Source organism: Mobula hypostoma, chromosome 6 (assembly GCF_963921235.1).
Source record: "Mobula hypostoma chromosome 6, sMobHyp1.1, whole genome shotgun sequence".
In the NCBI taxonomy this organism is placed as follows: Eukaryota; Metazoa; Chordata; class Chondrichthyes; order Myliobatiformes; family Myliobatidae; genus Mobula; species Mobula hypostoma.
Window position 1 is genome coordinate 30053887 of NC_086102.1, and position 16585 is coordinate 30070471.

The 16585-nt window shown below is 40.4% G+C and overlaps 1 protein-coding gene across 2 annotated transcripts in view; it reads right to left on the minus strand.

Moving 5' to 3' along the window:
• The window catches only part of epha3 (eph receptor A3), a 288707-nt gene that overhangs the window by 206396 nt on the left and 65726 nt on the right, over positions 1-16585 (minus strand). For both annotated transcript variants that reach the window (XM_063050489.1, XM_063050488.1), the window contains exon 3: positions 15448-16111. In XM_063050489.1, the coding sequence (XP_062906559.1) occupies positions 15448-16111 (664 nt within the window). The remainder of the gene's footprint in view (positions 1-15447; positions 16112-16585) is intronic.

The following is a 16585-nucleotide window of genomic DNA, read 5'->3' on the forward strand; positions in this document are numbered from 1 at the left end:
TTAGTTTATATGTATACACTGATTGTATGTACATAAAATGATGCCTGGTGCAGGATTCTCTGAACATAAGGTGACTCTGACAGGAAAAGATAAAGTGACAAAGTGTCTTGGCAAGAGAAACTCTTGTAGGCAGCAGCAGGGCCTATGAAAACACAGTAGGACAGTGACTGTATAGATATGAAGCGTAGACTGTAAGTATAAAGTGGCAGTGTAAGGGAGGTGAAGAAAACTAAGGGGCTGTGGAAAAGAGTGGCTGATGTGGATACAGTGGTTGTGGTGGGGGGTGTGATCGCATGGATTAATGGGTGGAGGGGTTGATCAACCTGATAGCTTGGCGGAATTAACTATTTTTATGTCTGGTAGTCCAGGCATGGATGCTACGTAGCCTCTTGCCTGGTGGGTGTGGAATAATTGGTCCATGAGCAAGGTGTGTGAGATCTTTCATGATATTTCTGGCCTTCTTCTGGCACCTTTCTGTATATTTGTCTGTGATGATGGGTAAGCTGCTGCCGGTAATGCTTTGGGAAATTACCAGCAGGATCTACCTGTTGTTGGGCACTTGTTCATTATTCATGATGAAGTTATCATTCTCTCTCCCTTCCCAAGGAAAGCTAGTCCTTTGGAATCAGATGGGATGCCCAGCTCAAAATGAAAATGCTCAGGTCAGGATTTATTTAAAAATATGGTAAGGTTTTCCAATGTTTGTTACTTTACAGCAACCTGTAATGTGGTGAATGAATCTTCAAAAATATTGGATATGAAAGAAAAATCATGTTTGACAAAAATCTCTCGAGCATTTTTGAGGTGTTAACTTGCAGAAGAGCTACAGGGAAGCTAGTGAACACCCTACTTTGGACTTTCAAACAGCTTTTGATGGGGTGCTGCATATTTATTAAACAAAACTGGGGCACAAGGGATCAGAGGCATTGCATGGTTGTGGAGTGAGGACAGGTTAATGGATTGAAAACAAACAGTACGAATATAGAGCCCATTTCAGACCAGTGAGGTGCCGTAGAGATCGAGCTGGGGTCTATATCAGAAGACTGTGCATGTGGCAGACCAATTGTAATATACTTAATTCTGCTGATAATACACAGCTGGATGGCAGTGTGAGTTGTCGGCAGAATAAAGAGAGGATTCAGGGAATGGAAACAGGCTGAATAAATGGGCAAGGACATAGGTAACCTTGATAGAAGCAATGGAAATCTGGGGTATTTTTTATATATCAAAAGAAACTGAGAAAAGTTAGTGTTGAGAGAAATATTATTGTACCATGAGGTCACGTCTGCATTTGTAAAACCAAACACAGTGATGGATCGCTCTGCTGAGCTCCTGCATTCAGTCTGTTGCAGTGACTCAGAGATTTCTGTTGCAGTGACTCAGAGATTCCTGTTGCTTGCAACTGTAATTCACAATCGCTCTCTCTCTAGCAACACACATAAAAGTTGCTGGTGAACGCAGCAGGCCAGGCAGCATCTCTAGGAAGAGGTGCAGTCGACGTTTCAGGCCAAGACCCTTCGTCAGGACTAACTGAAGGAAGAGTGAGTGAGGGATTTGAAAGTTGGAGGGGAGGGGGAGATCCAAAATGATAGGAGAAGACAGGAGGGGGAGGGATGGAGCCAAGAGCTGGACAGGTGATAGGCAAAAGGGATACGAGAGGATCATGGGACAGGAGGTCCGAGAAGAAAGACAAGGTGGGAGGGGGACCCAGAGGATGGGCAAGGGGTATATTCAGAGGGACAGAGGGAGAAAAAGGAGAGTGAGAGAAAGAATGTGTGTATAAAAATAAGTAACAGATGGGGTACGAGGGGGAGGTGGGGCATTAGCGGAAGTTAGAGAAGTCGATGTTCATACCATCAGGTTGGAGGCTACCCAGATGGAATTCACCTGTCCAGCTCTTGGCTCCATCCCTCCCCCTCCTGTCTTCTCCTGTCTTCTCCTGTCATTTTGGATCTCCCCCTCCCCCTCCAACTTTCAAATCCCTTACTCACTCTTCCTTCAGTTAGTCCTGACGAAGGGTGTCGGCCTGAAACGTCGACTGCACCTCTTCCTAGAGATGCTGCCTGGCCTGCTGTGTTCACCAGCAACTTTGATGTGTGTTGCTTGAATTTCCAGCATCTGCAGAATTCCTGTTGTTTGCGTTCTCTCTCTATCTCTATCTCTCTCTCTCTCTCTCTAAACTTTCTGTCTGTGCCCTATTGCAGAACAGGCTCAAGGGGCTAAGTTGCCCTTGAGTAGAACACTTAATCAGTCTCCAATAAGACCAATTTGTTATCAATTATCATTCACTTCACAATATTAATCCACATTCTACCATTCCAATTAGGTAGCTATTACACTAAGCCTTACATTATCAATCAGAAAAATCTTCCACCACATTTAGTTATAGTCACAGGGAGTGCCAAACCATCCATCAGTAGGCTCGATCCGATAAAATGCCAACTAGGTTCTCACCTAGATCATCCTCTGCACTTTCTTCACCCCTGTACCACACACACGACATTGGCATTTCCTTCTTGCATGGTAGGCTGATAGAACAATTGACAAGGATGCTTTAAGATATGAGTACTGAGCATCCTTTTTGTTCTGTTTAGTATACTCCGGAGTCATTGCCTGTGAGTGTTGGTCACTGAGTATTATGGGATGGTTATTGTTATTCTTTCATCCATCCAGTGCTGGACAATAGGACTATCTTTAAGAATAATTAAGAATAATATTCCATGATCTGTATTATTCTGAGAGAAGGAGATTAGGTCCAACCATATTGATGAGGCAACAGAGGAAGCATTTAGAAACCAGGCAGGAGTGATGCCTTAACTGAAGAAAGGATGAAACAACTTCCACCTCCATTGGTAACAATGAATCATTCCTCACACATCATTTCTGACTCATTGCCGATTGGCACTATACCAGGCAGTACAAAGCTTCCTTTCCTGGCACTACCCCATTAATCTGCCACAGTTTCTTTAAAACAATCTATTATTCCACTTCACTTTAGGTCAGAAAAATAATTCCACAAATTGCTCCAATCAGATCATGGTTATATTCTTCATCCGTGCTGAAGATAGTAATGCAATGTTTAGGACACAAAGTGCCACCATGATAGTCCACATGATTAGTAGTTCAGAACATTGACATCCTGAAGATAAGTATTAGATATGGAAATCACTCTAGCAATACCCTTTGCTATACAGTTACTTTCTTGTGGTATTTCACCAGATACTAGAAAGCCTGATATTAGCAGAAGAGGCTTCAAGAATTAAACCTTCTTAAAGTTTCTACAGATATTCCTTCTCTTTCTGGGCCCTCCAGAGAAATTTTACTTAAATGTTAACAAACATTTTGTTGAACCTCGTCTGTTTGACTCAAAAATTTCTTCATTTATTTGGCAAAATAAAAACCCGAGACTGGATAAAATACATTTACAGAAAGCTAAGAGAGATGGAGGTTTAGCATTACCTAACTTTAGATTCTATTATTGGGCAATCAATATTTGACATATGAAATTTTGGTTACTTGACCAGGATATACTATCCATTCCTAAATGGGTAGCATTGGAATTACAATCTGTTCAGGGCTATACACTTAGCTCTATTTTAGGTTCCTCTCTTCCTTTTGATTTGAAACGCCTTAAACAGGTATCTAACCCGATAGTTAAATATACCTTACGTATTTGGTTCCAATTCAGAAAATTTTTTGATCTTAACCAATTTGGGCTAGCGATTCCTACTTTAGGTAACATATTTTTTCCTCCCTCTTTTACGGATCGTGCTTTTCAAATTTGGAAGACTAAGGGTATTTCACGGTTTTTGGATTTATTTTTAGATGGTTCCCTTATGTCTTTTGAACAATTATCTAATAAATATAATTTATCAAGAATACATTTTTTTAGATATCTACAAGTTAGAAATTTCCTAAGTACTATACTTTCTTCTTTTCCAATGCTTCCTCCTACATACATTTTAGATACTATAATTAACCTTAATCCATGTCAGAAAGGTGCATCGGCTATGATTTATAATATTATTATGAAACTTAGGAAAGCTCCATTTGATAAGATTAGGGTAGATTGGGAACAGGAATTGGGGTCTATCATTTCCATGGATGACTGGGGGCAGATTTTACAATTAGTCAATACTTCCTCTATCTGTGCTAAACATTCCCTAATTCAATTTAAAGTTGTTCATAGAGCACATATGTCCAAAGATAAATTAGCTCGCTTTTATTCTCATATTAATCCTTTTTGTGATAGATGTCTGGGGCAGATAGCCTCTTTAACTCATATGTTTTGGTCTTGTCCTACTCTGGAAACTTTTTGGAGAGACATTTTTAATATTATCTCAAAGGTATTGAATATAGATATCTCTCCTCACCCTATTACTGCTATCTTTGGACTACCTAAATTTTCCAGTAATCTTTCTCCTTCAGCCCGTAGAATGATTGCATTTCTTACTTTAATGGTGAAAAGATGTATCTTACAACATTGGAAAGAGCTTAATGCTCCAACCACCTTTTTTTGGTTTTCTCAGATGATATTATGCTTGAATTTGGAGAAAATTAGAAGCAATCTTTATGATTCCTCACCTAAATTTGAACAGACCTGGAGATCTTTTATTTAATATTTTCATTTAATGTAATTTTTTTTCTCTTCTCTTTTTTGCTCCATATTTATATACCCATCTTGTTTTTTTTTACTGTTTTTAATGGAGGTCGGGTTTGAGGACGTGATTTTAAGTTCTTTAACTCTATTTGGTTCCAAGTTAGCCCATTGCTTTGCTTTGCTTTTAGTTTAGTTGCACGGTGGGTTTTTTTGGGGGGTTTTTTTTTCCTTTTCTCTATTGATATATATATATAAAAATTAGTATACTATTATGTTACCTTAGTATGTTATGTTTAAATTACATTGTTTGTATCACTTTTTTTTCTGTATTAATATTTCCTGTAATTTTATTATATTCTAACAGTGTATTAGTGCCTATATGGCTTACTCTTTTGTATACTTATTCAATAAAAAGATTTAAAAAGAAAGAAAGAACCTCGTCTGCTATCTGATGCTGTTCTGCTTCCTACCGTGCACAACTTTTGCTCTCCAGAAGTATTAATCAGAAGCTCGGATGAGGTTTGTGATGTAAAATCCCATCAGCCTCAAGGTCAGAATCAGAGTCAGAATCAGGTTTATTATCACTAACATATGTTGTGAAATTAGTAGCTTGATGGCAGCAGAACAAAGTTCAAAGTAAGTTTGTTATCAAAGTACATATATGACACCATATACAACTCTGAGATTCAATTTTTGTGGGCATACTCAATAAATCTATAGAATAATAACCATAACAGAATCAATGAAATACTTGGGTATTCAACCAGTGTACAAAAGACAATAGACAGTGCAAACATGAAAACAAGTAGATAATAATAATATATAAATAAGCAATATTTATTTTTTTGAGAAAATTAAATGAAGAGTCTTTGAAAATGAGTCCATTGGTTGTGGGAACATTTCAATGATGGGCCAAGGGAAGTTAAGTGAAGTTATCCCCTTTGGTTCAAGAGCCTGCTGGTTGAGGGGTAATAAATGTTACTGAACCTGGTGGTGTGAGTCCCAAGGCTCCTGTACCTTCTTCCCGATGGCAGCAGTGAGAAGATAGCATGTCCTGGATGGGAGAGATCCTTGATGTTGAATGCTGCTTTCCTCCAGCAGCATTTCATGTAGATGTGTTCAATGGTGGGGAAGGTTTTACCCGTAATGGACTTAGCTGTATCCAATACTTTTTGTAGGATTTCCATTTAAGGGCATTGGTGTTTCCATACCAGACTGTCATGCAGCCAGTTACTCAATATACTTTCCAATATACTATAAATTACAGTGAGATACATATTGTATATATATGTAAGGGGGTTCTTCTTTTATGTTACTGCGAAGGCTAACAAAATGGCTTCTTTGTTATGTTATAATTAAAATGGCTTTTCTGTAATAATAACTGCTGAGAAAGTTCTCTCTCTAGCAGCTTGTTTGGGTTATAAAGAGAATTGTATCCATTTGCTAACCAATTGGGATAGATGTTATTCTTTCGTGTGTGTCTGTAAGCTATTGTTCACGGGCTTTGGGGGAGAAGGCGCGATGGGGACAGAGAGAGGAGACGCGATGCTGTGACCCTGGGCGGCGGGACCAACCCTGAGCGGGAGTCCGAGGCCCAGGGTCTTCGGCGAGGAGAGGAAACGAAGACAGACTCGTGTGGAGCATCTGGTCGACCGCCGTGGTTGGTCCCAGGCGGTGGGTCGAGGGGGTCAGAGGGGATCGAATGGTGGAAAGAAGACTCCACTAATTGAGCTCCAACTGTTGTGCACGAAGTGGTTGAACTTTGATAAGATTGGTGCCTTTTATTTTCCTTTTATATTTTATCTCTATTAATTACATAGTTCCAGTAAGATCTATAAAGTGTAATCATTTAATCACATATGGTGTATTGTCTGTTATTTGGCAGGGTGGGGTACATCACACAGCATCATCTTCAGAGATCTGAGCTGCAGTGTAGATAAGATGTATTTGTCACCTGTACATCAGAAACAACGAAGCATACAGTGAAATCTGTTGCTTGTGTCAATGACCAACACATTCCAAGGATTATGCTGGAGGCAGCCCACAAGTGTTGCCATGGTTCCTGTGCCAACATAGCATGCCCACAACTCACTAACACTAACCTGTACGACTTTGGAATGTGGCAGGAAACTGGAGTACACGGACACATGCAGTCACCGGGAGAATATACAAACTCTCCGCAACCACAACTGTGCAGCTAGCACCATCTATAAATTTGCTGATGACACATCTATTATTGGCAGAATGTCTGATGGTAATGAGAAGGTGTGCAGGAGTGAGATAGATCAGCTGGATGAGTGGTGTCAAAACAACAACGTTAGTAAGACCAGGACTAAGAATCCTCATCAAGCGATCGGCAGAGGAGAGGGTAAGCAGATTCAAGTTCCTTGGTATCAACGTCTCTGAAAATCTATCGTGGTCCCAACATATTGATACAATTACAACAAAGGCACGACAGCGTTTGTAGTAAATTTCATTAAGAGTTTGAGGAGACTTGGTACGTCACCAAGGAGACTTTGCACATTTCTACAGATGTACCGTGGAGAGCATTCCAACTGGTTGCATCACCATCTGGTATGGAGGGGTCACTGCACAGGATCGGAAAAATCTGCAGAAAGCTGCAAACTCAGCCAGTTCCAATATGGGCACTAGCCTCCCCAGCATCAAGATCATCTTCAAAAGGTGATGCCTTAAACAAGCTGCATCTATCATTAAGGACACCCCTCACCCAGAACGTGCCCTTTTCTCATTGCTACCATCAAGGAGAGGTACTGCAACCTGAGGTCACACATTCAATGTTTTGGGAACAGCTTCTTGCCCTTCGCCATCAGATTTTTGAATGGACAATGAACCGAAGTACATTACCTCACTTTTTTTTCTTTCTTTTGTTTTTCTCTCTTTTTGAATTACTTTTCAAATTTACTTTTTATATATTTCTTATTGTAATTTATAGTATTTTTTATTATGCATTGCAATTTACTGCTGTCACAAAACAATATACAGTATTTCCCGACATTTACCAGTCATATTAAATCTGATTCTTATTCCGATTAAACCTGATTGGCAATGTAAAGCATTACACTGACTGCTACGCTACTATGCCCCCCCCTATGGTATGGTGCCACATTAATTTAGGCTTTTAGTTAAATGAACATAAAATCTAAACTACTTCAGCATAAACAAGTTCACAAGGGCATGCGACAGGCCTTGTCAGCTGTCTGGATTACATTAGCTACATCCAAATAAACATGGCTAGTCTGTGCTAATCTGAAGCACAACTTGCCAAAGAGGCACACTACACCTTTCACTGGCAGTAAAGTGGTAACATTTCTTCTTTTAACACCACCTGTCAGTCCCATAAAAACTGAGGTATTCAGATGCAGTGTTCCATAAAGATAAACATTAGTGTTACTTGTCACAAATACATCAAAACATGGAAATATACAGTGAAACATGTCATTTTGCATCAAATCAAATCAAATCAAGTCAGTGAGGATTGTGCTGGGCAGCCCACAAGTTTCACTGCACTCTTGGCTTCAGTATAGCATGCCCACAACTTACTTCTCCTAACTGAACATCTTTGGAATTTGGGAGGAAACTAGAGCACCCGGAGGAAACCCGCATGGTCACAGGCAGCAGTGGGAACCGAGCGCTGATCTTACAGCCAGTGCTGTGAAGTGTTGCAGTAGCTACTATGCTACCATGCCACCCGATATCACATCTGAGTCTTTCCATGTAACAGCATGCTGCAGGCTGTTCTGGTAATCTACTGCGATAACTGGAGGGCTGTGGGATTAATGCTGTCAGCAGCTCACAATGACCTTGACAGACCATTGGAGAACAGTGCCCTCAGGGCCTCAGTTCTTAACAGAGAGGCCATGGGGAACCTTCAAGGCTGAAATTGGGCAACCCTGGCAAAAGGTCACCAGGGAGCTTTGAGTACAAAGTGACATTACATGAGTGCAGTCGAGAAATTTCTGAACTTTTGGGAAAGCTGAAATGCTGGGAAATGCTGTGAAATGAAATCCTGTGAACTGAAAGAATATACACAGAACTCAGCCCTTCAGTTTCATGTACTGGCCATTCAAATGGTGTGATCTTAGTAAAAGGCTTTGAGTAACAGCTGGCTGAGTAAATAGGCCAGCTAAAGACGAAGACAGAGATCATTTGGGGGAATATTACTTTGGAAAGTAGAGTTTCAACAAACTTGAATTTATGATAATATTTTAAATAAAGAAATATTAATACTAAAGGTTAGAAACAGGTTTGAAAAATTATACCCAATTCACTCGTTCAATCTTAACAACTGTTATCAAGGCAGCTTTAGTGCTAAATTATCCTAATTTATCCTAAGTCAGAACAACACACACAAAGTGCTGGAGGAACTCAACAGATCAGTCAGTATCCATGGAAATGAATAAACAGTCAACGTTTCCAGTCCAGACCCTTCATCGGGACTGGAAAGGAAGGGGGAAGAAGGCAGAATAAGAAGTTGGGGGAGGAAGAAAGAGTACAAGATAGAAGATGATAGGTGAAGTCAAGTGGGTGGGGAGGGGGCGATGAAGTAAGAAGCTGGGAGGTGATAGGTGGAAAAGCTGAAGGGCTGGAGAAGAAGGAATCTGATAGGAGAAGACAGTGGACCATGGGAGAAAGGGATGGAAGAAGGTCACCAGGAGGAGGTGATAGGCAGGTCTGGAGTAGAGGAGAGGTAAGAGGGGACCCAGAGTGGGGAATGGAAGAATGGATAAGAAATCACTGACTTGGTGAGCTCCCAGTGCACGGACGTGAGGCTCTTAATGCTCCTCTTTGAGTGGATGAGTGGCAGAAAGTCCCAAGAGTTAGTGGGGTTGTTACACTTCATTAAGAGATTTTGTTTCTTGTTCTTTGTCCACTTGATAGCCTTTTCCCATGACAGGTCACAAAACAGTTAATTTATTCTAGAAAGTATAGAATACTATTTGCTGTGTTCATACATCTATTGATGTTTTTGGACACATCTTCAGTGATGTTCCTGGAATCATTGAGTGCTTCGGGTCTTTCAACATCATACAACCTCCTCCAGGTGACCCAGCCGGGGCTGATCAGACCCCAGCTTGTGTCCAGATGGCTAGCTACTTATGACTCCATGGCTCCCCTTTTTTGAGCCACAGCCATCTTGAGGCCCTCTCTGCTGTATCGGTGGTACTGCGGATGGTTCTCCCCTTCCTCTCTCCCTCGATGCCCAAAATGCTGAAGGCTCTAACTAAAGAATGGGCTACGAATCCCCTACAACCAACCTCCACTGGGAATTGTTGTCATGGCTTGCAGCTTCCTATCAACCGCCCCCCCCTCCTTTGCCGTTGCTATTTAAACATGGTGAAAATAAATGGATTCATAAGGTATTGCTAAACCTCTTCAATATTAAGCAGTGGACCAAATACCAAGTACATCCAAACCATCTTTTTTTAGCCCATCATCAAAGGTAAATCAAGGAACGGAATGGGCATTCAGTTTGCTGGGATCTGAACAAATTTGTCTCCCACTTCCCCTTTTCACTGCGGATGCCTAGAATTTGTCTCCCACTTCCCCTTTTCACTGCGGATGCCTAGAATTTGTCTCCCACTTCCCCTTTTCACTGCGGATGCCTAGAATAGTGGCTCACACCTGTGAATAGTTTTTTTCTATGTGCCTTTAATTTCAACAAGCAGAAAGAACAATTTTTGTTATATCTTCTTGTAACCTGAAATATTTCAATGCAGATGTATCCGAACAGGTGCAACCAATTCTCAGAGGTTAGGATTACATCTCAAGTGCTTCCGAATGACTGGCACGTTGACATTATCATGCAGTCTTCACCCTCCCTTGAAAATATTTGTGAAATGTAGCAGGTGGTGTTATAAGAAATAAATAAGAAAACAGAGTTAAATTTCTGAGCTGGTAGCAACTTTGTTGTTTAAGGGGCATATCAGAATGTACATAACTATATAGTCTTTACAGTTACTTCCACTAGTTTTAAAATTTCAACCAAGTTCGCGCTTATACACGCACCTCCTTTGTGTTATGTAATGCAGAACAAGTCCATCCTAAAGGAATTAAGATCTATGAGAGAAAGATAAAAGCTGCCATTCTATTCTCTGGAGCCTACATAAGTTGCAGTTGAAATCTACGCTCAGTAGCCACTTTATGGGGTACAGGAGGTACAGTAAGTACAAACTTTGAACTTTTACTTTCACTATCTTGCCTTAATGATTAGCATTCAATGGGCTCAGGTTTACTCTTTGAGTTATCATCATTCTAAAAAATGAGCCATTGATAGCTTCTATCCCCTCCAGCTGTACTACATTCATGTATCCTTCAGACACATCTAGGGAGAAGACTGTCCCATAGGTGTCATATTTCTCCTTCTCAGCTCAGACCCTACATAACAACAGGAATCAAGAGCAGCAAAATGTTGCTTTAACCCAGGTTCATGTGTATATGTGTATTTTAAATGGCTCTTAAGGGTGATATGATAGAAAATAAGATCAAATTGATTAAAAGCTGCCTTTCACCGCCTGCTGCTTTAGGGCCTCATAACTAGCATCATTCTGTGAATCTGACCTGGAAAGAATTAACATTCCCTGGCACTGTCTCTCCACCTGCCTGCAATTGTTGGCTTCTGAATCATTTAGTATTCCAATCCACATGAAATCCAAGAGCAATTTGAGCACTGCACCTTTAACACTGATGCATCAGCATATCATTTAACAGCAATTAGTTCAGAACCCTGCTCAAGGAATTGTGAGCTGTGCCCCCTCAAAGTGGTTAAAAGACTATAAACCGTTTGCAGGTTCATCAGCTATCATACTGAGGATGGGTAAAGAGAAACAAGGCTAAGTTATCAAAATAATTTTGCATTAACAATCATATATTGTCCTCAGACAAACAATAAGAAAACATTGGACATTGTCCCATTTGGTATGGTCATGGAAGACTGATTTTACATTTGTATGTTGAGGCTCTGATATGGAACAGTGCCCAGGTTGAATCACAATCATTCCAGGAATTCAACTGAGCATTTGCAGTCACAACGTGTGCATGGACTTATGACACAACTCATTCATCAAACGTAACTGCCAGATTATTTTGATCATCGCTCAGAAAAGCAACTGGGTGCTCTGAAAACATCTATGTTGCTGCCCCCTAAGGAAGAGCATAATTCCCACTCAAACAGCTTCTTTTCCTTACCTCTTTTCCAAATGGCTCAAACCCAAAGACCCACTCTGACTTCAATTGTCCCCAACTGCCCTTGAGCTCCAATTCCCACCTGTCTCTGATCCCAGAATGAGACCTGATCTGTCCTACCAGTGAGTCCGGGACTCCACCACTTCACCCCAGACTTACCCCTGGACTCAGTTCACGTCCTCCAAGTGCAGAGGGGAAACCTGTGAGGGCATGCAGCAGTGCAAATTGCTTTGAGCCTCTCACATGGTTGAACTCTGCTGTGATAAGCCCATAGTAAAACTGTAATCAGCACATCACACCAATTACTTTCAGCTCATCTTCCCCCAGCACTATTGAATTGCAAACCCAAAATAATTTGCTTCTTTCATACTTTTAAGTAGATTACTATTAATTTTAATATTAACTAACGATTTCAGCACAATTTTTAAAAGTGAATTTAAAATTGGAAATATTCTATGTTTAGTATTCCTACTACTCCCTTTCCTCTTTTTTTGTTCTAATTGTGTTCTTTCTTGTAAAAATTCAACAAAAATTATGTTTCATACATGGTTTTCTGCTGCTTATATGATGCTATGTGTTAGTGATGCTGCTGCAAGTAAAATTTTCATTGTACCTGTGCATACATGTACTTATGAATAAGATAAAAAAACAACTTTGCATCTCCTTCCCTATCAGTGCTCTGTTATAAACAGCAGTATTATGATGTGATTCACATTTGTGTTTTAAAAGGTGGGCAGCCCAATTGAGTAAGAATGGCTAAGTTAGGAGAATTATGATTGGTCAGTCAGAAGAGGCTGCAGATCAGTACCCCATGCCTAGCCTGTGCCTCTCCACTGCAAGACTGAGGAATAGCTGCAATGCCGGAATTCTTCATTAAGGCCTTAAACTGGGACATAATGATGATGATCGACATGGCTGTGAGCAATGATTTTTACTTTAATACCATCCCTCAATTAAGGATTGTATCAAATAACTAACTGCTGTCTGGACTCAAAGATTTATGTCAGGAGCATCCAAAGACAGTCAGCGAAGAGCCTTTGAATTAGCACACACACTCTGAGATTTTTTTGGCTGCATTGTAGCAGTCTGCACAATTTGCAATAGATCAGTTAGAGATTAGGAAACACTGACCACATGCATCATGCTGGGAGTATTCCTCCTCCTTGCAGTTAGATAGTGTTTCTAATATTGCAATCAATCCCAAAGGACTTCACAAAGGTGCAAGCATACAAAATTTGATATTTAGAATAGATGGTCAAAAGCTTGGTCAAGGAGATAGGCTGTTAGATGCACCTTACAAGCAGAAAGAGAGCTGAAGAGGAAGAGAGAATGGGGAGTGAAATTCAGACCTGAAGGTATGGTTGGCAGTTGTGCAATGATTAAAACCCAGGCTGATCAAGGGAGCAGAAGTGAAAGAAATGCATATGCCTAAAGGCAGTGTGATGGAAGTAATTAGAGTAGAGAGTGATGATTCTAGATTTACTAACAAGCTTGAGAATTTTAAAATCAAGATGTTGCACACCATTGTACTGAGCTGAAAGAAGGATGTTGAAAAGGACTTGGTGAGCTTGGACACAGGCAGTGGTGTTTTGAATATTCTTAAAATTAAGAATTTTTTGTAAGGGGATTCAGGCCTTCAACATTGACCTTTCAATCATGTACAATGGTCTTACCTCACCACTGATATTGAACTGTCTTAGAGTGAGAAGAATGGCTGCGTACTTCATATGAGTTACATTCTGAAGTAACACAATGTGTATCAAGCACATGAGATGTTTCTAAAAATTATGCTGATATTGTCATAAGGTACGAGTTTCAATAATTATATATTTGTTTGTCCATTAAGTGCCATGTCCTCTGATGAAGGTGATCATGGTCCTTCTGTGACCATGTTGTTCTTGCCAAGTGCTTCTACAGAAGTGGCTTCCTGGTTTGCCATTGCCTCCTTCCGGGCAGTGCCTTTACAAGATGGGTGATCCCAGCCATTATCAATATTCTTCAGAGCTTCTCTGCCTGGCTTCAGTGGTCGCATAACCAGGACTTGCGATACGCACTAGCTGCTCACATGGCTTCACGTGACCCTGATCAAGGGGCTAAGCAGGTTCTACACCTTGCCCAAGGGTGACCTGCAGGCTAGTGGAAGGAAGGAGAGCCTTACACCTCCTTTGATAGAGACATATCTCCCCAGATACCCATAAACATATACACAAGCTGTTAGTAAAATGTATTACTCATGGAATCATATTTTATGTCCAGATTTTTGTAGAACTATTCTGGATAGTAATGATCCAATGAAATGTTGCAGCAGTGTGGCAGGTTTTAGGTTCCTGTGCCAATGGAAGGAATTGGTACGGAAAAGGCTGCAAGATAGCATTCTCAAAGCTAACCAGTCTACAGGGACTCCTATGAGTGTGCTGGCAAGGATAGAGTAAACACCCTCAATTACGCTCTTCACATCTCTTATACAAATCCCATCAACTAACGAAAGAAATGAGATATAGGGTTAAAATGTTTTGGAAAAGCAATTGTCATAAATAAAAAGAAGTGAGAGTCGGTAAGTGGGTAATTATCCAGTGCAGTTGTATGATGTGCTGCTTCCTCTTTCAAATACTATTAGAAAATTGACAGTGTGTTCAGTTTAACTCTCCAAACGTTCATAATAAACTACACTTATTTCATCAGGAAGTGGGATAAGGGTAAATCTGCCAGATGTCAATGGTACTTTGCTTTGCTGTGAGTGAATCTATTACCATACATGGATATTTAGATATCTGCCTTGTCAGTGTGTCAGTACTTTGAGTCATAATCATCCAGTCAAAGGGAGATACAGCACGAAAACAAGTTTTTCAGCCCACCAAATCCATCTGGGCCATCAGGCAGCCCTTGTTGCTCTGAGCCTACCCTTACCCATTTTATTCCCCTCTTTGATGTTGTATGTGCTTAATATGAAGCAGACTTTAACCACATACATTAATATATCACAGATATAGCACTTCCAGTAGGAGTGGATATTTATCCTAATACAATCAAGTAATGATGGTATTTTGATAAAAAAAATAATGACTCAAAAACATATTAAATGATTTCGTTTTTGAAGTTGCTGTTCAATTATTAAAGAACTACATTGCCTAAGGCTAATGAAAGGCAAACACTTAACCATGTCAAAATAAAAACTTCAAAGTATTTAATGCCGAGAAGTGTTTTAAGTCCCAAGATAACTCTGGGAACTCAACTCATACAGTTCTCAAGAATCAATAACACTCCTGTCATTCTTACCCAGGCTCTTTGGACCTCACAAATCCCATTCGTGAATAATTAGCATTTCTTGAGAATGCCAGATGTGACCTAGAATTACCTCCACAATATTATTGAAGAACTGATTTTTCTCCGCTCTCTCAGCTTATGCAATCAGGCAACTAATTTTAAAAAGTGACCTAAAATGTCGCTGGAAGCACTAAAGCAAAGTCAGCTGTTATGAAACAGCAAGGGTGAAACAGAACAGTTCTGTGTATTAATGTTCCCTTCTTAGCAGAATGAATTCTGCATATCTGTTGAAACTGATAACACAGTTCTTAAAACAGTTCAAAAACTTTTCAATTTTCTGATGGTGTTTTTTTGCAAACTATAACTTAGCTAATTGTTACCTTGACATGTACTTCCTCTTTCTTCATATCCAGCGTTACACAGGCACTTCCCTATTGGCACTAGCCATTCTCCATCAGTGCTGCAATACATCCTGGGTGGGTCCTCCTCCTTGGAGTGGTTAACACAGGAACCGCGCACCTCCACAAGAGACAGAGAGTCCACCCCAGGCACCGTGTCTGGGAACATAGCCAAGTTCCTGGTGATGAAAGGACACTTTTTGAAGAAGACTCGCACTGATACTAAAGCGACACAGGCACCAACATCTTGAAAGGCCAAGTAGAATCCTTTCTTGTTGATTGGTCCAACCTCACGGACCTCAGTGTTCAGCTTGAGGATTCGGTCTCCCAGGTCCATCTGAGTGAAACTCTCATCTGCAGCAATAGTGTCAATCTTCACAAACTGGCTTTCTCTAAACTTGACAATGTGATCTTCATCAGACTCCATATAATAAAGATTGAATGTTTCTTTACAGGAACCCAATACGAGAGGGATGCTATTGCAATCTCTCAAAGTGAACTTAAGTTCCACATAGACCTTCTGAGCAGAATTCCGTGGAATCCAATTTGTCCGCAGCCAATTGTTCTGGCTGGCTTCCATCACATTGCAAACCTGGTAAGTACGAATAGGTATGTAGTGTTCATCCACTCCGCTGATTTCTTCCCACTGAAAGAAAAAGAAAACAATGATAAAATAATAATTCTCAGCAAACCTAATACACGTGGGGACAAAACTCTCTTTTGATTGATAGATTTAGCTGGATTGTCATTATGTCCAGCTATCTGACTGAAAACCGGAGTCCAAGAAATAAGACAATAAGTAATCTCCAGTTGGGTGAAGCCTGGTCTGGATTTCAGCCTTCATTTCCTCAGGCACCAACCAGATAGATGATGCATTGTATGAACAAGCTCAGTTCCAGCTTAGTGGCTAGTGGCAGGACACCCATTGCATGCCTACATTGTATGGACAACTCAGCGGTAGAATTTAAACAGAAATGAACCAAAAATGGGATGTCAAGAAGTTCCAACACATCTGACAGCCATTTCAGCACTTTGGAAGTGTGCTCATAATCATAATGAGAGAAGAGGGTCACAGTGGCATAGCAGTTAGCATCACTGTTTGTAAGGAGTTTGTATGTTC